This window comes from Brachycentrus maculatus, unplaced genomic scaffold (genome assembly GCF_059751285.1).
Source record: "Brachycentrus maculatus isolate JH-2025_06_01 unplaced genomic scaffold, ASM5975128v1 h1tg000065l, whole genome shotgun sequence".
NCBI lineage: Eukaryota > Metazoa > Arthropoda > Insecta > Trichoptera > Brachycentridae > Brachycentrus > Brachycentrus maculatus.
This window is the reverse complement of record NW_028280819.1, coordinates 1284162-1311210: the sequence shown is the minus strand read 5'-3', so window position 1 is coordinate 1311210 and position 27049 is coordinate 1284162. Positions and strand designations below refer to the sequence as shown.

Sequence of the window (27049 nt, the reverse complement as noted above, 5' to 3'; positions counted from 1 at the left end):
ACAATGTATTAAAAATGAATATCAAGCACTTTTTGAACTTTTTACTGTGCAACAGATCTTCTAGGTAAAACCTGAAGGTTTTTTTTTCATTTGAAAATATTTAGTATATTAAAAAAAATAATTAAACAATACCTTTTCTTCAAAATGCAAAAACAACACTTTCTGCCCTGTAGCGGGTTAATATTAAGTTTAAAATATGCCGCTTTCGCTGGGATATAGTACATTTTCTGGGCATTCCGAAAAAAATGCACAGCTGAAAATTGTCGATTTTTGATATATGACGTTGTTGAAAGGAGTGAGCGATATATATACTACATATTTTACAATCTAGTTTTCAAAATAAATCATTGGTAAATAAAGAGTTCATGGTAAAAGAAATGTATTTGAATGTTGCGATGGTTTAAAGTATAATTTATAGATTAATAGTAGAAGTATCGTAGGTTTCCGCCCATTTCGTCAAATCTATTGACTCGAGTTGGCTGCAAGGGACGGGCTGATTGCTGAAAAATAGAAATAAAACATATTCATGAAACTTAACCTTTCCAGGAGTATGGTCGTCTATATCCGACAAATACAAAACATGATTTGTGATATGATTTATATCAAAACATGATTTATGACATGATTTACATCAAAACATAATTTATGTCAAAATTGCCAATGTTGCGATAAATCATGTTTACTGGTGTAAATATTTTTTTTATTAAAAAAAATATGTTGCTTATAGCACTGACTATGATATAAATTATAAAGAGTAAAAAAATATTTTTATAAAAAACTCACCTCTGGACAGGTTTATATAAAGGGTTAATTCATTGTACAGTAATCCCCTACATCTTTTACAAGCTTTTTTAAAAGTTTTTTTTCCTTTGAAGCTTGTAAAAGATGTAGGGGATTACTGTTCAATGAATTAACCCTTATATAAACCTGTCCAGGAGTGAGATTTTATATATATTTTTTAACATTAACGTCATAAAGGCAGTCAACATTTAATTTACAATTATCGCCATAAAGGTAGTTAATTTATAGTCATAAAGAAAGTTAACATTTAATTTACAACTAAAGTCATAAAAGTAGTTAATATTTAAATTATCGCCATAAAGGTGGTTAATTTAATTCATAAAAATAGTTCAAATCTAACTTGCAATTATCGTCATAAAGGTAGTAAATTTATCGTCATAAAAGCAGTCAATATTTAACTCACATTTATTAGTCAAAATTTAATTAACAATTATAGTCATAAAGGCAGTTTATTCATTTTCTGAAAGACAGTTAACATTTAACTACTGTCATAAAGGTAGTTATCGTTATAAAGGTTGTAATTTACCGTCGTAAAAGTAGTAAATTTACCGTCATAAAGGTAGTAAATTTATCGTCATAAAGGTAGTAAATTTACCGTCATAAAGGTAGTAAATTTATCGTCATAAAGGTAGTAAATTTATGGTCATAAAGTTAGTAAATTTATCGTCATAAATGTAGTAAATTTATCGTCATAAAGGTTGTTAATATTTAACTTACAATCTCGGGAAGATCAGAATGAATGTGTTGGGTTGAATTGTATCGATTCCATCTCCATTGTCACAGAAAAGTCTGGAGGAAGACGCCTTCCGAATTTCAGTCAATTGATCTGAAAAAAATATATACATTCATTGCACGTTTCATATCTACTGTTTTTCATACATCTCGTGATAAGACCAGTATATCGGATTGTTATTTTTACATTCAATTTATGAATGAGATTAGATTTAAAAAAGAGATTAACCTTTTTTTCGTGATAAAAATTGTTCTATGAAATACGGTCGCTGGCTTTGCACACGTCGACAAACATTCCTATGCATAGGAATTCGACAAAAAACAGTGGCGTGCACAGATAATTAATTAGCATAGGCAGTAGAGGTAGGTAGTAAGGCAAGCTGGTATTACTTACAAGGGTAGGCAGTAGAGGTACATAGTAAGATAAGCTAGTTACTACTTAGTAAGGTAGGGTATGTACTGGTTGCGTTTTTATACTATATGTTACGCGGGTAAGTTAGGATAGGCACTGCTTTTCTGCCTATGTGGAATGCACGTCCCTGCTAACGACGTAACTAATTAACTGACAATCAAGCCGTTATCCCGCAGGAACAGGCAGAGAGTATTTTTATATAAATATACCGTATTCATTATATAAACAAAATATAATCTCTATGTAAAAACGACTAGTTTTGAGAACTATAGAAATGTTCTCATCAACAGGTGAAAAAACAAAACTTATCACGTCGTTTCCCCGCAAAGGCCTACCGCAGAGGGAATAGAACGCCATACCACTTATTTTTGCAAACAATCTTCGCCACTTCTACATTCATATATCTCATGAAGATATATGTATATATTTAAATATATATAAATATATATATATATATATATATATATATATATATATATATATATATATATATATATATATATATATATATATATATATATATATATATATATATATATATATCCTTCAACACTCTATGTTTCGTGTGATTTATGAGCAGCTACAGAACCACGATTACTGGCTTCTTCGTACCTCGGTTGGATGGCATTGATGTGATAGAGCCGTGGTTTCAACAAGATGGCACAACATGCCACCATCAATTTATTGCGGGAAATTTGAATTTGTATACCTCATGGCATTGATGTGACAGAGCTATGGTTTCAACAAGATGGCGCAACATGCCACCATCCATTTATTGCGGGAAATTTGAATTGGTATAACTCTGGATAAAGACGCCGTATTTAAAAACTCACCCAAGGTGAAGCCTGATCCGGAGTTCTCGAACCAGAAGCGATCGGCCTGCCTGGACCGCCTGAACTGCTCGTTGAGGATGCAGAGGAAGGTCTGGCCGACCTGGGTGCCGTTAGCGAGCCTCTCCAGCCCGCCGCCCACCGATAGGTCCACGTCTTGGTAGTTCTTGTACAGCTTCTTCAGGACGGTGATACTCTGGGGACGAATGAACGCATTCATAAATAAAGAGAAATATTTGCGTTTTTATTATTTACACAAATATTTCATTTTCATTCGTTCAAACCCTTATCCGCATCCCGATTTTTGATTTTTGATTTATGACGTTGTTGAAAGAAGTGAGCGAATTGTGCGATGCGATGTTTACTGAGGCAAACAGAAAGCAGAGACGATTTTCAAGGATTTCAAAGGTTAGTTTGGTTTTACAAATATATATTTTTTTAGTCTGCCTTTAAAATCTAATAATAAAAATATATTATATATTATTCATTCGAACCCTTATCTGCACCCCAATGATGCAAAGGGCACTGCATCATATAAACGCAGTGTTATCTTGATCGTAAACACATGAAGGAAAGAAAGGTGATCAGCCCTCCGCTTTAGGTCCAGGGTAATATTGAATAAATATTACAGTGAAAAAAAATCACTTATTTTTATTTGACCCCCATGGGAATCGAACCCGGGACGTCCAGAACGGTAGCCGAGCGTGCTGACCATTACACTACGGAGGCGGATATATTTCAAATATTTCAATTTCATACTATTCTTGTGAGCCGAAGCGGCTCATTATTAGAAATAGGTATCAAATTGTGGTAAAGTGGGTTCGAAAAAAGAAAAAAAAAGAATATTTGTGGTTTCGGATAATGATAGAGGATCGACTCACGGCGCCCCCCTTGACTTTCTACGGCCCCCCAGGGCGCCGCGGCGCACACTTTGGGAGCCCCTGATTTAACGTAATTGTTTTTTTTCTTTTCTTAAAACACCGTTTATGTATTAAAATAATTATAACTTTTCCTTCAAAATAAATGTATGGTTTTTGAAAAAAAAAAGTTATTGAAAAGGTAAGCCCTGTAAATACCCAGATTTCTGCATTTTTCTTCATCAATTTTTTTTTCAAAACATATTACATACATACGTCATATATACATATAATATTCCTGATGAGTAATTTTTTGTAAAAAAAAAATTAGTAGTTTATTTTCTTTTACTTTTGGATTCTTTTGGATTGGCATTAAAACAGGAAGGAATAAAAATGGACTTACTTCAGGCGGAATCAGATCTGAATAATCATCGAAGCTCTGCGCCACCTTAAGTCCACAATGCTTCCTGTAGTCGTTGTAGTAGCCGAGAGCGTGATCGCGATCTCTCTGGATGTCTGTTGCTTTCAGATCGATCCCGAAACCGATTCCTTGGCAGGCGAACAGCTTGTCAGTGATCTAAATAAACAAAACCATTACCATTAAATAAACAAAACTAACCGTTTCCATTAAATAAAGATGACAGTTTCCATCGAATTAACAACCATTTCCGTTAAATTAATATATCCATTTCCAACATTTTGAGTGTGTCCTACTTGTTCACAAAATTATATATATATGTATATATATATATATATATATATATATATATATATATATATATATATATATATATATATATATATATATATATATATATATATATATATATATATATATATATATATATATATATATATATATATATATACATACATATATATATATATATATATATATATATATATATATATATATATATATATATATATATATATATATATATATATATATATATATATATATACATATATATATATATATATATACATATATATATATATATACATATATATATATATATATATATATATATATATATATATATACATATATATATATATATATATATATATATATATATATATATATATATATATATATATATATATATATATATATATATATATATATATATATATATATATATATATATATATATATATATACATATACGAGTATATATAGGCTGAACCACGAAATAATATTACCATGAAATAATAAAAAAAATAAAAGTGAACAAGAAAAAATTAACAAATCAGCAAAATATTGAAATTTGACCTGTTCAGGGAAGAAGTTGTCTGTCTCTTCAACTTTTTGAGTCAACAAACCCATGGTGAACTGCTCGATGTTTGTACCCTGCTCCAGAACCTGAGGTCTGTTGAACCAATTTGCAATTGATACTGTAGACTGGGTTTCGCGGTTTGCATTCATCAGTCTATAAAAAAGAAAAAATATTTTTATTAAATATTACTTTGTTTTAAAATTACTATTTATTCATAGTGATTTTAAAACAAAATTATATTTTAATGTAAAACAGAAAATCAGAAAGTTATTGCCTCAAATATAAATTTTAGAAAAAACAATTCTTGAAATTTGTTCTCTAAAAAAATGTTATATTTTTTTATTATTTATTTATTTCAAAACATATTACATACATAAATCATATATACATAAATATAATATTCCCGATGAGTAATTTCTATTTCTCATTTTGGGACATGGGATGAAGGTTAACAAGCCTCGAACACAAATAATAAAAATAATAAAAAAATAATAAAAACCCTTATCCGCACCCAATGGTGCATAGGGCACTGCGTCATATAAACGCAGTGTTATCTTGATCGTTTACAAATGAAGGAAAGGTGATCAGCCCTCCGCTTCAGGTACCAGTCCAGGGTTATATTAAATAAATATGACAGTGAAAAAATCACTTATATTTATTTTACCCCCCTTGGGAATCGAACCCGGGACCTCTAGAACGGTAGCCGAGCGCGCTGACCATTACACTACGGAGGCGAACAAATAAAATTAAATAACCAAAACTAATACTAACACATGGCAAAATATAAAAAAAAACAATAAACAGGTATAATAAATAGGCACAAGAAGCATAAAAAGAAATAAATGAGAAAAACATAAGGTAAGAAGCATATTTAAAATAAACAAATGAGAATTACTTAAAGTTTATTGAATAATTCCAAGATCATTGGGTGTAACACTCTCCTTATCTTTTATCGTTCACTTCGTGTAATCCCACTTTAATAAAGTGTATTAAATTTAGTTAAAGTGGTATTACACAAAGTGAATGGTAAATGATTAGGAGAGTGTTATATTACCATACCAAAACGTTAAAAATGCTTTTAATATCCAAAATAAATTATTGGGTCTGCCCAAATCCAAAAAAATGGATGAATCTTGCTGCATACTTTAAATACAGGTCTCTGCTTTATAAAAAGCTTTACGACAAAAAGCAGGTACGACAATAATGATAGGAAATATCGTGAAAAATAATTCTTCTTCTTCTTCTTTCCGTGTTCGCTCCCTAGGTGGAGCATATGGCCAACACGAGTCGTCTCCAAGTCACTCTGTCACGCGCCATCTCCTTGGCTTCCTCCCAGGTCAGTCCGGCGTCTCGAAGTTCCGCTGAGTATAGTCGGTGAATGGTCGTCAGCGGCCTTCCGGGGCGCCGGATTCCTCGGGGTTGAAAGAAGAGACATGAGGGGTTGATGCTCTCAGGTGGCATTCTAAGGACATGTCCCAACCATGTCCACCTTCTTCTCTTCAGGATTTCCAGTATGAGGGGCTGTTGAGTTTTTCTCCTCACATCGTCATTCCTGACGAAGTCATACCACTTTATACCCAGTAGTACGCCTCAGGCACCTATTTTCGAAACTTGCTAGTTTCTTGAAAAAAATGCTTTTACTTGCTGCTAACTAACTAATTAACTCACACGCCACTTCCTTCACAATTACACTCCAGCGATAGTCGACGTCAGGAGGACCTCACACGACACGCTCAGAAGATGAAGAAAAAGAAGATAAAGAAATGAACTCACTGGAGCATTCCCACAATTTGAGTGTGGAATTGTCGATATGCAGCGTGGGCATGTTCATTAGTCAAACTGGGGTCCTTACTGCTGTCATAGTCTTCAACAAAACCTGTGGCGTCGAAGATAATATTGTTGTCTCTCAAGTTCTGACGACCTGAAAGGAAACGGAGACATGTAAACGTCAAGTCCAAGTAAAAACTCACACGGGAACAGTTTTACATCGTATGGTACAAGTTCGCCATTTTTGTTTTTCTTTGCCGCTCTCTGTTTTATCGACGGACGTTTTTAAGTTAAAAATTAAGGAATAGATTTGTTTGCATATATTTATATATCGCTTACTCATTTCAAGAACATCACAAATCAAAAACCGTCAATTTTCAGTTGTACATGTTTTCGGAATGCCAAAAAAATGTACCATATCCCAGCAAAAGCGGCATATTTTTAAAATAAATCATTAAAAAAAAACAGGGTAGAAAGAGTTTTTTGTGCATTTTGAAGAAATGGTATTGTTTAATTATTTTTTAAACACACTCAAGATTTTTCAAATGGAGAAAAAACCTTCAGGTTTTACCTTAAAAGATCTGTTGCACAGTAAAAAGATCAATAAGTGGCTTGATATTTATTTTCAATACATTTCATTATATTTTTAAACTTTAAAAACGATCTCCTGAAAATCAAGTTTTTATTTTATTTATGACGTCGTTGAAAGGAGTGAGCGATGTGTGAAGTTAGGTTAGGTCAGGGGTCGGCAGTTTGTCCAGTGGGAAGAGCCAAATTGTCCAGGAAAGAGATTCTTAAAGGTACCAGAGAGCTGCATATATATGTAATATACATAATATGTATGGGATATGGATTTTTAGGGGACAAGTTCGAGATGTTTTAATTATAACGATATCCGCACATCGCTTTTGAAAGCTTTACTAATCTGGCAAATATCTAATTGTTTTTAATTGAATAGATGGTTTTTTATCTGTTGTACATCTAAGTTTAGAAAAAAAACATTAATACTTGAGAATGCTTTTTGCATATTTGTTTTATGTGGAGCCAAACATTCAAAGATTACTACAATAAGTTTTTTTAACGCGTCAGATATGTCCAACTTGTGCAGTATAATAGTACAATATATAGTGTTAGTCGAATTCTGTTCAGCAAATGAGTTTACGAGAGAGATGAGGTAAAATTGGGTTTTGAAAATTGGTGATATCCGAGTCCATTCGCCAGGAACTACGCTTGGATGGCTTGAATCTGGCCAATATCTGTACCCGACGGATTCTCCAGTTCTTTGGACACGTTGCGCGTGGCAACGAGGATAGCTTGGAACGACTAGTTGTGATCGGTAGCCTGGAGGGAAAAAGAGGGAGAGGAAGATCCCCACACGATGGACCGATCAAATTAAGGCAGCAGCAGGCACCTCAGTGGTTGGAGCGCTACGTGCAGCGCAGTCAAGGGATAACTGGAGAAGAGTCATTGCTTCTGCAAGGGTCAAAGCCCTCAGCAATGAGGATTAAGACGGAGAAGATATCCGAAGGGCTGCAAATGTCTATGTAAAGAGCCATATGCTGCTTGCGAGCCGCTGGGTTAGGTTAATTAAGTGACGTATTAATTACCGAGAAGAATGGGCATCCATTCGTAGTAGCTGATGTGCTGGTAGGCTGCAATATTAATGCGGCGCGCCTCTTGGAATAGCCTTTCATCATCCCAGTGCGGGTTGATTGCCTTCAGTTCGTGAGCAAGACGATTGTGCTCCCTGACGAATACGATCTGCTGAATGGCCAACTGTGGGTTCTGGTTGGAGCGGGAATCACCTGTGAATGGCAAGATAACATTGAACTTCTATATTTTACAAGAGCACGAGCAACGATTGTGCTCTCTAGCGAATACGAAGCGAATCTGCTGAATGGCCAACTGTGGGTTCTGGTTGGAGCGGGAACCGCCTGTAGATGGCAAGATGACATGGAATATACCGTCAGTGTGAATACCTGCGCACATGTTTTATTCTTAAGACTGGCAAGTGCGTTAGTCATCAAGTTGGCAAGCCAAAATACAATATAACGTCTAACTTCTTTAGTATACGTCCAATATGATGTCGAAAGCGTCCAATTTGGTTTATAAAACATCCAATTTGAAGCTTGTTGCCCGGGAGGGATCTTACATTCCAAATCCACCTCATATATTGTATTTCTCTTTCAAATATTATATTTTCGCTCACCTGTTTTGTAGCAAACGTCCTCATTCTTGAGACTGCAGGGACAGAGGTCAGCCTTGTTGGTTTCAGTCGGTGGGTAGGCCCTGTTATACCTCATCTCCGTCTTCATCTCGCCATTACTCATTGTTCTCAGAGAATCGACCATTGACTTTTCGTTGCCGTACACGTTCGATAGATCCAAGTAAGCTGTCACTACGTTGATCTGTAAATTGTAGTAACAGGATTTCAAAAATCATGGAACAGGAATTGATGGCCCAAGCTAAATTTTCGTTTTATCCAGTAACATTTTGCTGGCAATTTATTATTATTTATTCTAACAGACACTGGATTCACCCTACGAATCATATATCTTATATCATTTATATATATATTAAAGGCATCTCAATTTGAGATGAAACATCATTCGATGTATATGGAGTAAGCTATATATAGTAAACCCCCCTATAACGTTGAGATAGGTACCGCATTATCGAAGGGTGCATTCTTATAGGGGGCAATCTAAAAAGGTTGAATTCGTACTTAATTAGTGGACACTATAAAAAAGGTTGAATTCGTACTTAATTAGTGGGCACTATAAAAAAGGTTGAAATTCGTACTTAATTAGTGGGCACTACAAAAAAGGTCAAATTCGTACTTAATTAGTGGGCGCTATAAAAAAGGTCGAATTCGTACTTAATTAGTGGGCACTACAAAAAAGGTCAAATTCATACTTAATTAGTGGGCACTATAAAAAAGGTCAAATTCGTACTTGATTAGCGGGAACATCTTTTTTGGAACATCCCAAATCGAAGTCTGTCATCGTTCTGGTGAAATTCATACATCGGATTCCGGCTTTGCCCATAGTGGCGTCTTCTGGGGAGATCTTAATAGGGTAGCAGAATCGACTGTTACCTTTCTTGTATTGACCATCACTGGTACAGCATGTAACACCTGGAATGATTGTTGGAGGATAATATTTAAATTTGAAAAATCGACAACATTTTTAGTGCGTCCAAATACTTGTTGACGTTGATAAAGTTATTGAAAGGAGTTTTTACACTTAAGAGTAATTTTACATTGTTGACCAGGCACTATGTCGACGCTGTCTTAGGTAACTATCGGGAACATACATACCAATGTTCCGGATAATTTCAGGATTATCGATCATACCGCGCAACAATCGATAAAAATGCGTAATCAAATACACATTCCTTCTTATAAACACATGCCTCCTAGGACTCCTTCCGGACTTTGACATCAGTCAGCAACTGTCTTCCTACTATTATCTTCTGCCCAAAGAGAGGTCTTTAAAGATTTATTCAATTGCAAAGGAAAGCGTCTTACTGGTGTCGGGTTCCTTAAGCAGCGACATGTCGTGAGCCATAAACTGACCCCACTGCATCACGTTGATGGGCCACAGTTGGTTCTCTACCTGTCCCGTGGGGAACAGCTCTGTCCTGATCTGCCTAGCTGCTGGAAGCGGAGACTTGTCTGTGGCCCTTCGTGGTTTTCTGAAGCCTGAAACATGCTTGGTCCATGAATACACACAAGAACTAATCCTTTATCCAACAATATACATACACACACATGTAACAAACAATATACAATACACACAAGAACTAATCCTTTATCCAACAATATACATACACACACATGAAACAAACAATATTCAATACACACAAGAACTAATCCTTTATCCAACAATATACATACATACACACATGTAACAAACAATATACAATACACACAAGAACTAATCCTTTATCCAGTAATATACATACACACATGTAGCAAACAATATACAATACACACAAGAACTAATCCTTTATCCAACAATATACATCAGACACACATGTAACAAACAATATACCATACACACAAAAACTAATCCTTTATCCAACAATATGCATCAGCCACACATGTAACAAACAATATACCATGCACACAAGAACTAATCCTTTATCCAATGATATACATACACACAATAACTATTGCTTTATCCAAAGATATACATACACACACACACACATGTAACAAATAATATACTATACACACAATAACTATTGCTTTATCCAATAATATACATACACTCACACATGTAACAAACAATATACAATACACACAAGAACTAATCTTTTATCCAACAATATACATCAATATCATCAGTCTGTTTTTGGTTGGTTGGAAGATATTACTTTTTAAGAAGGAAGATATTATTTATTTTCTGTACATGAATTTTAAATAAATAAATAAAATATGTAGCTACTTTCTGAGTCATAAATTGTGGTGGGTTCATTCAAAATTTCTATTAATTCTTCTTTGTTCAACGAACGATCCTCCAAGATTCGAGTCACAATGATCGAATTAAATAATACGATCTACAAATCAAACATATTATTTACTTTATTTATTTTTCTAAAATCGGTTATAAAAAGCGTGTTGTACAAAAAATATACCACAATTTATACATACGTGTTATTTAAAATAGTGTTTTATAAAACCGTGTTACACGAAGCCGAAGTATTATAGGTACCCAACATAAGTACAGTAAAACCTCGATAAAACGGACCTCTATTAAACGAACTTCAGTTACGGCGGATAAAAATCCGATCATTTTTTTTTAAACGTCCTGTTAACAGGATGATATTAATATTATACATGCTAGAATTGAGTAGTCCGCTAGCAAACTACGTTATGTTAAAAAAGTATTTAGGTGCCAATCGGTAGAAAATTAAAAATATACGTCCATATTTAACATTATCTGCCAAAATTCTTTAAGTTGTGAATAAAATGGAGTAGAAACATCGATACTCTTGCAAAATTCGCTATGGCGATCGACAGTTCCATTGGCTAAAAAAAATTCAATTCCAATCTTTAAAAAAAATCAAAGAAGGCGCGTCGATGTCGAACAGCAACGTAGCTCACCTCACGACGAATTTTATTTATGTTTTGTATTTACATGTCCGCCTCCGTAGTCAGCACGCTCGGCTACCGTTCAAGAGGTCCCGGGTTCGATTCCCAAGGGGGTAAAATAAATATAAGTGATTTTTTCACTGTAATATTTATTCAATACTACCCTGGATTGGTACCTGAAGCGGAGGGCTGATCACCTTTCCTTCATATGTAAACGATCAAAATAACACTGCGTTTATATGACGCAGTGCCCTATACACCATTGGGGTGCGGATAAGGGTTTTATTATTATTATTATTTATATGTAAAAAAAAACATTTATTTTAAACTATTTTTATTAAACAGACTTTCGGCTTTAACGGACACACCCTCGTCCAATTAGTCCGTTCTATCGAGGGTTTACTGTATCGCCATTTGGGATTTTATTTGGGTCTCGGGACAGTTACGAAATAACTTTTTTTTTATGGCGCAAATTCCAAAAAGCGATTTTCACAACTGAACACACAGCTATGAGCAAATAGTTTTATTTGTCCTATGATGATTAATTGTATTGTATTAAGATACTATAATCAATAGTTTAATAAAAAACAACTGGAACATTAATCTTTGGATGTTAATTTAATATTTATGTACGTCAATAAAACGTTTGAAAAAAGATTTATAAGTAAATATAACAATCCATTGTCTGAGAAAAAATAGGTATTAAATCTATTATTTTACAGACATTTTGTGGTTATATTTATCTGTTTTAATTTCTTTACTTGCTAAATACCACTATTTATGGATATAAATTTATTATGACGCGTGTTTCGATTCATTATTTTCTATGTATTATTTTACAGCAATTTTGTGGTTTATCCATCTATTTTTTTCTTTACATGGTAAATACCACTATTTATGTAAATAAATCTATTAAGATGCGTGTTTCGATTCATTATTTTACATCTATTATTTTACAGACATTTTGTGGTTTATCTATCTATTTATTTCTTTACTTGGTAAATACCACTATTTATGTAAATAAATTTATTAAGACGCGTGTTTCGATTCATTATTTTACAGACATTTTGTGGTTTATCCATCTATTTTTTTCTTTACTTTGTAAATACCACTATTTATGTGTATAAATATATTGTGACACGTGGTTCGACCCATTCAATCTTTAAGATATTTGATGTTGAATTTTTAAAGTAGTTGTATTTATTGATTATTAAAATTTAATATTTTGTTATTTTTTTCTTTGATACAACTTTTTATTTTAAGTTTACTTTTATTTTACTTGATATTGAATTTTGTACAAATTTTCATTTTTTTTCTTCTTCTTCGATTGTGTAGTTGTAGTATTGTTTGCATGTTGGTGTAGTGATTGTCCTGACGAAAAGACGGACACGTTGCGAAACCGGTATACAAAAATCGAAGATTTAGAAAACAATTAAACAAATCGCTCACTCCTTTCAAGAACATCATAAATAAAAAATCGTAAATTTTCAGTTGTGCATGTTTTCGGAATGCCCAGAAAATGTACTATATCCCAGCAAAAGAGGCATATTTTTAACTTAATATTTACCCGCTACAGGGCAGAAAATGTTGTTTTTGCATTTTGAAGAAAAAGTTCAATTATTTAAAAAAAAAAATTAGATATTTTTCAAATGGAGAAAAAACCTTCAGGTTTTACCTAAAAAGATCTGTTGCACAGTAAAAAGTTTAATTACTGGCTTGATATTTATTTTTAATACATTATATATTTTTAAACTTTAAAAACGTTATATTATTTCGAGAAATAAAAATACTCTGTGTAATTTATGACTGAAAACCCTGAAGAGGGCAACAGGTTGTTGCCGAAACTAGTTGGTTAATAAAAATGTGAGTGGATCAAAACACAAAGTATTTTTATTTCTCGAAATAATATATCAATATGATCCACAAAGTGCTTTCAATATTCAAAACATTTAAAAACGTTCTCCTGAAAAATGATTTTTTTTTTATTTATGACGTTCTTGAAAGGAGTGAGTGAAATATCGTTTCGACTCACCATCGGCATAAGTCGGAGGGATGAGTCGGGAGTATGTCGAGTTAGGCACACCCCATTCTGGATGAAGCAGGTTGTTACAGGAACCATCGTACGTGCGGTACTTGTCGTTGCTGTTGCAGCTAGGAATCACGCGGCCACAAGCTGGAGGAATCAACTTCTCTGTCCTGGAATCAATTGAGAGAATCATTTTTTTTAATGTAAGTTTTGCTTACACCTTTCGTTCATTGTAACCAAAGTAGAGACACCTATAATATATTTATTGATTTGGCGTTTGATTTGTAGAACTCCATTTTTATTTATGTATTAATTTTTAAATCAAACAGATTTTTTGAGTCTACTAAGTTTTTTTACTAAGGCGTTTTCAAACGATTTCAAATTTTTAAATCAAACAGATTTTTTGAGTCTACTAAGTTTTTTACTAAGGCGTTTTCAAACGAATAAGAAACATTCGTTTGCCATAACTAGGCGAAACGATTGTCAAAATTTTAATTTTTATGTGTTTTCGTTAATAAAATACAACTTAATAGAATTTAAAAAAATCTGTGTTTGAAAAAAAAAAAAATACATAGACACCTATAATATTGACATATCATCCGTAGGGTAAATAATCCAGTGTCGGATTCAATAAATATAAATAAATAACAAATTTTGAGTGTGTCCAAATACTTGTTCACAAATCTGGATTATCTCCAATTATAGCAGTTATTTTTCATGTTTTTTTTTTTGACATCTCATCAAAGAAGGAGAAGAATATGGACGTCTGGGCATTTACGGGGCTGACGACCGTCATAGGCTGGTTTAAGTGATCACTTTACACAATTGTACCCATTATTGACAACCACACTACTCAAGTGTATGAACCAATTTTGAAACATTTTTCTTGAATCACTAGAACTGCACTAGAGACATCTATTTGTGAGATGAAAAGAAGCTTTTTATTGAGCAGAAATAATTGGAGATAATCCAGATTTGTGAACAAGTATTTAGACACACTCAAAATGTTGTGATCAAATATTTTTCTTTTAAAATAAAAATAAAAATAAACAAATTTATATATTTATGTATGTATATATATATATATATATATATATATATATATATATATATATATATATATATATATATATATATATATATATATATATATATATATATATATATATATATATATATATATATATATATATATATATATATATATATATATATATATATATATATATATATATATATATATATATATATATATATCTTTAAATTTTGATATTTGACTGTGATCTACATGCTTGTGTCCGACCCATCATGACGTACGGGATTGAAAGTAGAGCGGACACCGTTGGCACAAAAAACGCGCTTAGAGTGTCGGAAGTGAAGACTCTTAGAAGCATATCAGGCAAGAGTCTTTGAAATAGATTAAGAAACGCCAGGATCAGTGATATATGCGAGATCGAAGATCGTTAGGTGGGAAATGCAACTAAGGAGACAATGGTATGCGCATGGGAGAAGAATGGAATCATCCAGACGGCCAGTACGGCCAACCCCATGGTAGACGACTCCCGGGCAGACCACCAAAGAGATGAGTCGATAGTTAGGAATCGACATCGCAGGATTCTAATCCCTCGTAAAAACAGGCCACAAGGCTTACAACAAGATGAAGAAGAAGAAGAAAAAGATCTAAATGCCACATTCTTATGAACGAAATAATTTTAAAGTACAATGTGATTAATATGCCACTCACTTCTTTATTGGAAATCTCCTTCTTGATTCGCCGGAATTATTTTCGTCCGAATTTTTATCGTCGAATTTTTTCGGCATGTTTTCACTAGTTTTTGGAGTTGTTACCGGATTTGAACCAACTGCTTTAGTTGGGACAACGGTTTTTGGTGCCGGTGCTGCAGTTTTTGGTGGAACTGGCGGTGAGGTTGCTGCGGCAGCTTTGGTTGGTGGTTTCGTAGGTGCTAGCGTTACTGGTGCTGCAGCTTTGGTTGGCGGTTTCGTTGGTACAGCAGCTTTGGTTGGCGGTTTCGTTGGTGCAAGCGTTACTGGTGCAACAGCTTTTGTAGGCGCTTTTGTGTGCGCTTTGGTTGGTGCTTTGGTTGGTGCTGCAGCTTTCGGAGGTACGGTTGTTGTGTAGTTTACTCCATAGCTAAGGCTTAGTACCGATAATAAGCAAAAACCAAAAACCAAAAACTTCAGCATGGCTTCAGTTTTTTAAAGTCTTGATTATAATCTAATATCCTTCTTTGCAGTGCGTCTGTCCCATTCGAAACTAGGGCATGTAATGATCATTTCTAATAGTCTTTTTCCTTGAAGTAACCATATCTGTTTGTTTATTGAGTTTTTTTCGTCTTCTAAGAAAAGCTGTACAAATTGACATTGAGTATAGTATTTTCTCGGCTATGCTCTTCCAACAGTCATGTCAAATTAGCGGGGTCAAATCAATATCAATCAAGCTTAGACCTATTTTTTCCTTTGTTATTATGCGCATATTTAAAAGTAACAATCGGATACATATTTGCAAAGATGTTTTCTATGTTTGTTCATTATTAAATAATCACAGTTATACCCATTCGACAAAATAATTTATTTCTAAAAACATTTTTCTGTAGTTTTGTTTTGTCGAGTGCAAGACTGATTGACCTCTTCCACGTGTAATAGAAAATCAAGATAACACTTGTTTTTTTTAATTTTAAGGAATAACCCCCAAAGCCTCTATTTTTAGAGGGTGATCTGCAGGGTGGTCTGTTATCATGAAAAATAATTCTTCTTCTTTTTTCTCTAGGTGGAGCATATGGCCAACACGAGACGTCTCCAATTCACTCTGTCACGCGCCATCTCCTTGGCTTCTTCCCAAGTCAGTCCGGCATCCCGAAGTTCCGCTGAGTATCGTCAGCGGCCTTCCGGGGCGCCGGAATCCTCGGGGTTGGAAGAAGAGACATGAGGGGTTAATGCTCTCAGGCGGCATTCTAAGAACATGTCCCAACCATGTCCACCTTCTCCTCTTCAGAACTTCCAGTATGAGGGGCTGTTGGGTTCTTCTCCTCACATCCTCATTCCTGACGAACTCATACCACTTTACACCCAGTATTCGCGAAAATCGTGAAAAATTAAAAAAAATACAAAACCAAATACTTATTTGATTAATAATATTTCATTATTGTCCGCCTCCGTAGTGTAATGGTCGGCTACCGTACTGGAGGTCCCGGGTTTAATTCCCAAGGGAGGGGGGTCAAATAAATTAAAGTGAATTTTTCACACTAATATTTATTCAATATTACCCTGAACGGAGGGCTGATCACCTTTCCTTCATGTGTTAACGATCGAGATAACACTGCGTTTGTACGATGCAGTGCCCTATGCACCATCGGGTGTGGATGAGGGTTTGATGATATTTCATCGTTTTTAACTGCGCGGGTTTTTTCTTCTTTTTATCCTTGGTGAAATATATTTTTACGATATTTAACCTTATCCGCTCCCTATGTGTAGCATATGGAGTCCACAAACTGTCTCCAGTCTTTTCTGTCGGCTACCAGCTCCTTTGCATCCTCCCACGTCAGATCCGCGTCCCAAAGTTCTGACGAGAACTGCCGACGAATTGTCAGCGGTGGTCGTCCTGGGCGGCGCGAACCTGATGCCTTGTAAAAGAGGCAAGCTTGATGGCGGCTTTCAGGAGGTATGCAGAGTACATGGCCAAGCCAACTGAACCACCTTTTCTTGTAATATGGTTTCTCGGAAACTTTTTTACTAATTTAATTCGTTCTTCAAATGGACAAAGAATGTCTCAGTAATTTAGAAAAGTAATAGGGGTAAAATAATTTCGAAAAACAACCCTTACTCATTATCAAGGTTTCTTTAGTGTTGGGATCTATTTAAAGACTGGAGACAGTTTATGGACTCCATATGCTCCACTTGGGGAACGGGTTCGGTATAATCTTATTATTTTGTGTTTATCACTAATTTACTAGAAGTTAATAAGAAAAATCAAACGGTATTTCATTTTATAAAATAATTAATAAAATACATTTATTGAACAATAATATACAAATAATATACAAATAATTTTATTGAAATATATTTTAAAAAATGTTTAGCGATCGCTATGGATTGGGTTAGCAGTCGATCGCTTGAAAAAAAGTCTGACACCCCTCTAGCACCATGCCCAATTATTTGCCAATAAAAATTATTAGAACATTTTGAGTGTGTCCAAATACTTGTTCACAAAATCTGGATTATCTCCAATTACAGGAGTTATTTTCATATTATTTTTTGACATTTCATCAAAGATGAAGAAGAAAATGGAAGTCTGGGCATTTACGGGGCTTACGACCGTCATAGGCTGGTTTGAGTGATCACTTTACACACGTGTAACATTCACCAATTCTACCCATTATTGACAACCACACTACTCAAATTCTTCGAAGTTCTATATATATGAACCAATTTAGAAACTTAGTTCTTGAATCACTAGAACTTCACTAGAGACATCTATTGGTGAGATGTAAAACACTCAAACCACTCAAAACACTCAAATCACTCAAACCAGCCTATGACGGTCGTAAGCCCCGTAAATGCCCAGACTTCCATATTCTTCTTCATCTTTGATGAAATGTCAAAAAATAAAAATTATTAGTATATAAATAAAATTTAAACAAAACCTAAGACGTACCTCTTTTGGTCAAAGTAACATTGATCATTGTGCAATAAAGTTGTACAGCCTGCTTTAATGAAAGCCATGACTAATCCATAAAGACATTAAAAATTAAAAATATCTTATATACAATACATAGCTATTCATAAATATGTGTAATAAAGGTGTACTGGCAAAAAACATTAGCTCCAAAATATGCAATTTTGACTTAATGATGCAGTATTTTAAAATTTTTCAACGTTCTATGATCTTTTGTAATTAATGTTTTACTAAAGAAATACCACTATTTCTTAAAATCTACTGTGACACGTGTTTCGATGCATTCCGCATCATTTTCAAACACCGTATGTGAAGCTAATTCTAATTTTTAGAGTTAAGTCCTTTTGATGTTGAAGGTTGAAGAGGGGGTAGTAGCAGTTTCTTATAAAAGTACACTAAGTAGTTTGAAATGTCATATTTATGTGGTTTTATAAGTAAATTCAACATTCAGTTTAATAGCGGGTATTTTATTCAGGCTAAAAGCTTTAAATAACAAGGATTATTCAAACAGGGATTTTAGAGTTAACGTTTTTTGCCAGTATACCCACGAAATGAAAGTGGATAGATCTTTAATAAATTGCATCGTTTAGCCATGTCGTATTTGATTTTACGACAGCAATTTTCTTTCATATACTTATACATATGTTTAAAAATAATTTTTCTCTAAAATATATTTCTATAAACCACAGTGAGGGTTCATTACTGTAATCTTTCATTTGTAATTCTGTTTATGAGGACTTTGTGAGGAATGAAGAGATAAGGCGTGGGACGCAGCAAATCTTTGTCACAACTGTCGTCAAGAAAAGGCGATTCAGTTGGCTTGGCCACGTACTCCGCATGCCTCCTGAGAGCCTTAATCAAGCTTGCCTCTTTTACAAGGCATCAGGTTCGCGCCGCCCAGGACGACCACTGCTGACAATTCGTCGGCAGTTCTCGTCAGAACTTCGGGACGCGGATCTTACTTGGGAGGATGCAAGGGAGCTGGCAGCCGACAGAAAAGCCTGGAGACAGATTGTTGACTCCATATCCTCCACCTAGGGAGCGGATATGGTTTAATAATAATAATCATGTTTATGAAGAAAAAATGTACTCACTTTTTTATGGGATATTTTTTATTATTTTCAACAGAATTCGACTCGTCCGAATTTCGATCTTCGAATTTTTTTTTTCCTACAGCTGTATCGGGAGGGGGTGTTTTTTTCCCATCCTTATTTTTCTGCGCTACACCGCCAACTGCACCACAACCATCACAGCATCTGAGGGCTAACGCGATGCAAACAGATAATAAAACAAGCCTTAAGAGGATCATTGTCTTAAGATCGCTTCAAACTGAAATGGTTTTTGATATAGTCACCGGACAATGGACCATATAATAGTGATTAGACTGATAAGACATTTAAATGCAACAGAGCATTAAACTTTAAAAGTATATGCTCTGTTGCTTTATATGTACGTTCTCATACTATTTTCAATAAAGCTGTTCAAACGAATACCGGTGGGTAAATTTATTGGTTTTTTTAGCTGATTTTTATAGTTATACCGCTAAACAAATACGTGTATGTCTGATTTAAAATAATATTATTCAACACGCTGATTTTGTGAAATGACTTGCGGATATCGAGAGTCTATGAGATGGCAGCAAAATTAAAATATATATAACTTGTGGGCGATTCATCATGATATATGGGATCGAATGCAGAACGAACACCGCAGTAACAAAAAATGCGCTAAGAGTGTCAGAAATGCAGACTCTAAGGAGCATATATGGCAAGAGTCACGAGATAGAATAAGTAATGTTTTGAATATTGAAATCATTAACTTTGTGGATCATATTGATATATTGTTTTGAGAAATAAAAAGAATTTGTTTTTTGATCCACTCACATTTTTATTAACCAACTAGTTTCGGCAACAACCTGTTGCCCTATTCAGGGTTCAATTTATGACTCATAAATTAAACTCAAATTAGACTCATAAATTGAACCCTGAAGAGGGCAACAGTTGGTTAATTAAAGAGTTGGTTAATGAAAATGTGAATGGATCAAAAAACGAAGTCTTTTTATTTCTCAAAATAATATAGAATAAGGAACACTACGATAAGAGAAATATGCTAGATCGAAGATGTTAGGTGGGGAAGGCAACGAAGAAGACAATGGTAAGCGCATGTGGGGAGAATGGATCCAACCAGACTCCCTCACGGTCAACGATCAACCCCAAGGCAGACTACCAAAGAGATGGGTCGACAGCTGTGAATTGACATCGCAGGAGGCTAACCCCTATTTAAAACAGGTCACAAAGCCTACACCAAGAAGAAGAAGATTTTCAGTTGAATTCGTGCATTGAAAAATATATTATATTATGTACGAGTACAAAAAATAATGATTTGGGAAAATTTACGCAATCAAAGAATAACTGCTCTGTTCCTAACATTGTTCTCTTCCAAGAGATTCGCGTCCAACAGAGAACTGTGGAAGTCTAAGAGGGAAGCCTTTGTTCAATACTGGACACAGGAAGGAGGCTGAAGCTAGTAACGGATAACAAAACAACCCTTTAAGCTCGGGGATCCAAAATAAATGATCTGAGAATGTACTTTATGGAAACACATTTATTTTAAACATATTAAAAATATTTATTTGCAGATATATCGCTCACTCCTTTCAAGAACGTCATAAATCAAAAAACCCCATTTTTCAGGAGAAAGTTTTTAAGTTAAAAATATAATATAAATCATGTGATCTATTTCAGATCTAATTACAGACTTCCATTTTCCATTTATGTTTGGCTTTCTTATATTCTTTATACCATTTTCCATCTCAACTTTCTAAGTGTGTTGACATATTATAATATTGATACATATCGCTCACTCCTTTCGAGAACGTCATAAATTAAAAAACTTGATTTTTCAGAAGAGCGTTTTTAAAGTTTAAAAATATAACATAATGTATTAAAAATAAATATCAAGGCACTTATTGAACTTTTTACTGTGCAACAGATCTTTTTAGGTAAACCTGAAGGTTTTTTCTCCATTTGAAAAATATTTGGTATTTAAAAAAATAATTAAACAATACATTTTCTTCAAAATGTAAAAACAACATTTTCTGCCCTGTAGCGGGTAAATATTATGTTAAAAATATGCCGCTTTTGCTGGGTTATAGTACATTTTCTGGGCCTTCCGAAAACATGCACAACTGAAAATTGTCGATTTTTGATTTATGACTTTCTTGAAAGAAGTGAGCGATATATGTAGTGATTAGTCATATTTTCTTATTTTGTTTTTACCTTATGTTTTTTTTTTTTAAATATATTCTCATTTGTTATATTCTCTCATTTTTTATATATTTTCTCATTTGTTTATTTTAAATATGCTTCTTACCTTATGTTTTTCTCATTTATTTATTTTAAATATGCTTCTTATGCCTATTTATTGCAGCTGTTTATTGTTTTTATATTTTGCCATGTATTAGTATTAGTTTTGATTATTTAAAAAAAACTTTTTTGTTACTTTATTATTTATGTTCCAGTCTTTTTTACCTTAATTCCATATCCCAAAATAAGAAATAGAAATTACTCATCAGGAATATTATATGTATATATGACTTATGTATGTAATATGTTTTAAAATAAAAAAAAATTGTGAGTAATTGGTGTCAACGGATATATTTTTCAGATAATCGTTCGCATAGAAACAATTAATACATGCATTTATACGCATTTAATTGCTTCATTCCTATATTGCTGATCTTTTCAGTAAAGCTGTTCAAATTGATACCCGCAGATATTTTATTGATTTTGCTAAAATCAATCTCTAAATTACCATAGTGGAATTATTCAACAAAATTCACCACAAAAGTGCAGCGATGTAAATTATTGGTAATCTATATTTTGCATATTGATACATGAGTAATATTTTTTACCATCACATTCCTTCCTTAGTCGTAAGCCCTGAAATGCTCAGAATTCCCTCTACATAAACACTATATATATATATATATATATATATATATATATATATATATATATATATATATATATATATATATATATATATATATATATATATATATATATATATATATATATATATATATATATATATATATATATATATATATATATATATAGCCTACATTTATTTAAAGAACAATTTTAAACAGATTAAACATATTTTTTTGCAGTGACCCACCAAGCTACCTTGTGTGTCTTGTAGGTGGAGTTCTTTTTACATACATTTTTATTGTTTTTATCCATTTTAACCTAATATACACAAAAAGTGAGTAAAAATCAAGAATAATAACTACTTTACAAATTAGGGAATTAACTCTTGATCATATATATATATTGTATATATATATATATATATATATATATATATATATATATATATATATATATATATATATATATATATATATATTGTATATATATATATATATATATATATATATATATATATATATATATATATATATATATATATATATATATATATATATATATATATATATATATATATATATATATATATATATATATATATATATATATATATATATATATATATATATATATATATATATATATATATATATATATATATAAATATATATATATATATATAAATATATATATTTATATATATATTTATATATATATATATATATATATATATATATATATATATATATATATATATATATATATATATAAATATATATATCCCAAACTCAAAAGACATTTGAAAAGAAGAAGATTTGAGACAATAATATATATATATATATATATATATATATATATATATATATATATATATATATATTTATATATTATTGTCTCAAATCTTCTTCTTTTCAAATGTCTTTTGAGTTTGGGAACAAGAACAAGGGTGATTGAGTGTTCGGCCAAAAACTTGTTTCTGAAACCCGAATGGGCTGGAGCTTTGTTGTTCATCAGTTTGTTATATTATAATTTAATAAATATAAAATCCTTACATGTTTACCAATTGAAGGATGCGCATGGATAGTTAAAACTCAGAGAAAGAGCCAATTTCACAAGACCTTCACACGTTGCATGATAATATTCTCTATTTTTCTTCCTTAATTTGCATTGATTTCCAAATGCATACAAACTTATTTATTGCAAAGTGCTATTTTATTTGAGTATTTTGATATGTTCTCCACTAACACCACAAAGAATTACTAAAATCGGTGAGTATTTAAGAAAAATGTCGTTGATTTTGTACACACCTCATTAAAAGGACCATTTTTTCTACAAAAAAAAACCTTCTGCAGTTTTAGCATACATATCAGTAAAATCTGAGCACTTAATAGTTAAAAAAGGGAAAATAAATATTTAAAAGACCAGTTATTTTTTATATTAATTTTTATTGTTTCTATTTTATTTAAAAAAATATTTACAGATAATCTCAAGGGGTGTCTTACATCCATTAATTTGATTCGACTTAAAATACTTACTTTACAAATGAACATATTGCTAAAATAAACGTATTGGAAAATAATATACGTAATTTAAATATAAAAAAAATTAACAATTAAATTCTTTGTATTCTATTCCAAGAATACCCTCTGCCTGCTCCAACAGGGACCGAGGTGATGGTTAATGTGTAAGTTAAAAAAAACACTTTCGATATTTTAAAATAATGAGTAAAAAGTCATGTTTTCTTTTTGTAATTTTTCGGTTTTTACATGGTGATTTTATATAAATATACGTTTACATTTTCCAAAAAGCCATTGAATTAGTACTATCTTAAATTATGGTGATGCTAATTACACTTATAGTTTTAAGTTGAAAATAAATACGATATAAAACAAAATGCATTATTTAAACTTAAACTTCTGCATAATGAAGAGTTACATACTGACACATTTGGATGTTACCCAAACGAATATTTGAAACGTGTAAAATAATAATAAAATGCACTTATTTGGCAAATTTTCAGAGTACTTTTAAAATACCAAAATTACGAGAATTTTCAATTTTTCATTTTTTGTGATTAAAATTCAAATATGCACTGTTTCAAAGTGATTTATTTAATTTAAAACTATCGATTAGCCTCTATGCTTAAACATGCTGCAAAATAGTATCATCTAGATGTTTTTTTTTACTATAAACTCTTAACTTACGAATGCTTCTATAAAATTAAATATTTATTGTAATAATAAATCTTTCGTAAGTTAAAAGTTCAAGGTAAAAATAAAAGTTTTGAAAATAATATTACATATTTCAATTGTTAAATTATACACTTCTATAAATTCATATTTTTAAAATAGAATTATACTAGAGGTATTGCTGGCAAACCTTATATAATGTTATACAAGGTGCCACGGAGAATGGGCGGTTATGAAAATACAACTCGATTAACATTGAAGTGAAAAATTATTTTTTGACATAAAAATTAAGTAAAATGTATGCTTTTGAAGTTGTGTTTGGAAAATAATGTCTGTGAGATGTTAACCACCATCTACCTTCAAAGTTCTCACTCACTCTTCTGTATTCTGCTTCTCATTCCTAAGAATATTCCCTCCTCTGATGTTTTTACTTAAAATCTCGTATTTATGAGGACAAATCTCGCACATAAGAGGAATCTATGTAAGATGCAATTCAACGTAGGATCCAACTGATTGTTTACAAAATATTGAAAAGAGTGTGGGAGAACTTCAAAACTCTGTCTTTTCATTCTTGTGAATAAAAGAGAAGAGTGGGAGAGAACTTTAAAGGTGGTGGTGATTATGGTCATCATCTCGCACACATTATTTTCTAAACATGACTTCAATACCATACATTTTACTTCATTTTTATGTCAGTAAATAATTTTTTACTTCAACATTGATAAGTTTTATTTTATTCACCTTGTTCCTCGTGGTCACATTGCACTTATTCAAACATTCATACATTCATCACATGTAATACACCTATTATTACTTCTCTATTACTTCTTCTGATTATGAACTATCTTATGTACACTTGACGACGAGTTATACAAAATCTAATGGTAAGTTTTATTAAAAAAAAACTATTTTAACTAACGGTAATATTGCAAAAAAATAATATGTGTATTTTACATTAAAATTATAAGTAATGTATTTTAATGACGCTTACATCTAATGGTTTAATGAAGTTTTCCCTTAAATATTGCCAACTGATTCTGAAATTACAAATGTATACCTACTGAAAAAAATATGGCCGACTTTTTTACGTCATCGAGAAACTGTATTTAAAAAAAATATATTCATACATTAATATAACAGTGTGTTTTCACTAAAAGGAAAAAAATGCTGTAGATAAAATTTAATTTTTGTCGTACAAATGTATTCAACATTTTTTGATATCTCAACATAGATGAAGAAGAATATAGTATATAATAATACAGAATAAAGTCTGGATATTTACCGGGCTCATGATCTGTCACAGGCTGGTTGTATGATCTCTTTTACACACGTGTAACATTCACCATTTTACCCATGATTAACGGTTAAACTACTATTTTTTTTGGAACTCGCACATATATCATCAGTCTCGTGACGCTTCATCATTGAGTTCTTATGAACTTATCAACCATCGGATTGAGAAATCAACCATCGGATTGAGAAATTTGTGAACTAGTATTTGGACACACTCAAAAAAGATTATACGTTCAACAAATGTTCGAGAATGGAAAAAACTACATTTTCATTTCACTATCAACAAAAAAGAAGAAAAAAGTCCCTCTCCAAGCACAAGAGCTAAGTCTCTTTTTTGGAGAGGCTTGGCGCGACTAAAATTACAAGATTGTATTAAGTTAAAATGTATAGAAAATTTAATAAATTGTGTGAAAAACTGTAACTATAATAAATAATAACTATTAAAATAATTTTAATTATTTTATAATTTATATTTAAAGCACTAAATTTGTGATTTTCTATTTTATAATTAAAATGTAACTTTGTTTTAAAATCTAGTCAAATTAGTTTTAATCAGTCTTGATAAAGAAGCGGTTAGCTTCGAAACCGGTAGACATTATAATTAAGTTATGGTAAAATATTTACAATGATTTTGAAACAAAGTTACATTTTAATTAAAAATCAATTTGTATCTATGACAGATACCTACTTAGGCACGCAATGAAATTAGATAATTAAGAAAAAAAGAATTATTCAATTTACATTAAAAAAATTGAAATGTGGTGCTGGAGGAGGATGCTGCGCATTCCTTGGACTGCAAGACGCACAAACGTCTCCATTCTCCGCGAACTGTCAGTGACAGAAAGACTCTCCACGACTTGCAGGAAAAGGATTCTGTCCTACTTTGGGCATATCGCCAGAAAGAACGAGAAGAGTCTTGAAAAACTGGTAGTAACAGGTACAGTTGAAGGCAAGCGGGCAAGAGGACGGTCTCCAACAAGATGGACAGACCAAATAAAGGAATTAACCGGATCCTCGCTAAACGCTGCCATCAAGTTGGCCCAGGACCGGGAAGAATGGAGAGGACTTGTGCACCAAGTGCCTGACATTCCAGAAGACCACGACGCTCAGCATTGAGCAAGAAGATGAAGAAG

At 32.3% G+C, this 27049-nt stretch overlaps 1 protein-coding gene across 2 annotated transcripts; it reads right to left on the bottom strand.

The window, feature by feature from the left end:
• Positions 1-362: 362 nt before the first annotated feature.
• LOC148311408 (immunomodulatory peroxidase-like) lies at positions 363-19921 on the bottom strand. Of its 2 annotated transcripts, none has more exons than XM_088256696.1 (12): positions 19594-19921; positions 13813-13976; positions 10212-10385; positions 9637-9818; positions 8892-9090; positions 8290-8487; positions 6689-6836; positions 4912-5068; positions 4036-4209; positions 2779-2971; positions 1519-1627; positions 363-500 (listed from the first exon to the last, which is right to left on the bottom strand). In XM_088256696.1, exons 1-12 carry the CDS (start codon positions 19806-19808, stop codon positions 413-415), a joined length of 2001 nt encoding a protein of 666 aa, XP_088112822.1. In that variant the 5' UTR covers positions 19809-19921; the 3' UTR covers positions 363-412. The 2 variants fall into 2 exon arrangements, with proteins under 2 accessions (XP_088112822.1, XP_088112821.1); XM_088256695.1 differs by lacking the exon at positions 19594-19921 and adding an exon at positions 15551-16099.
• Between the last annotated feature and the right edge of the window lie 7128 nt (positions 19922-27049).

What these genes read in the sequence shown, in the direction of transcription:
- LOC148311408 (XM_088256695.1), bottom strand. Translation starts at nt 16,011, where the DNA reads ATGCTGAAGTTTTTGGTTTTTGGTTTTTGCTTATTATCGGTACTAAGC. An exon ending in CAGATCTGATTCCGCCTGAA is followed by an intron (nt 2,972 to 4,035) that starts GTAAGTCCATTT and finishes ATTCGTCCCCAG; the next exon opens with AGTATCACCGTCCTGAAGAA. An exon ending in CGGATCAGGCTTCACCTTGG is followed by an intron (nt 1,628 to 2,778) that starts GTGAGTTTTTAA and finishes TATTTTTTTCAG; the next exon opens with ATCAATTGACTGAAATTCGG.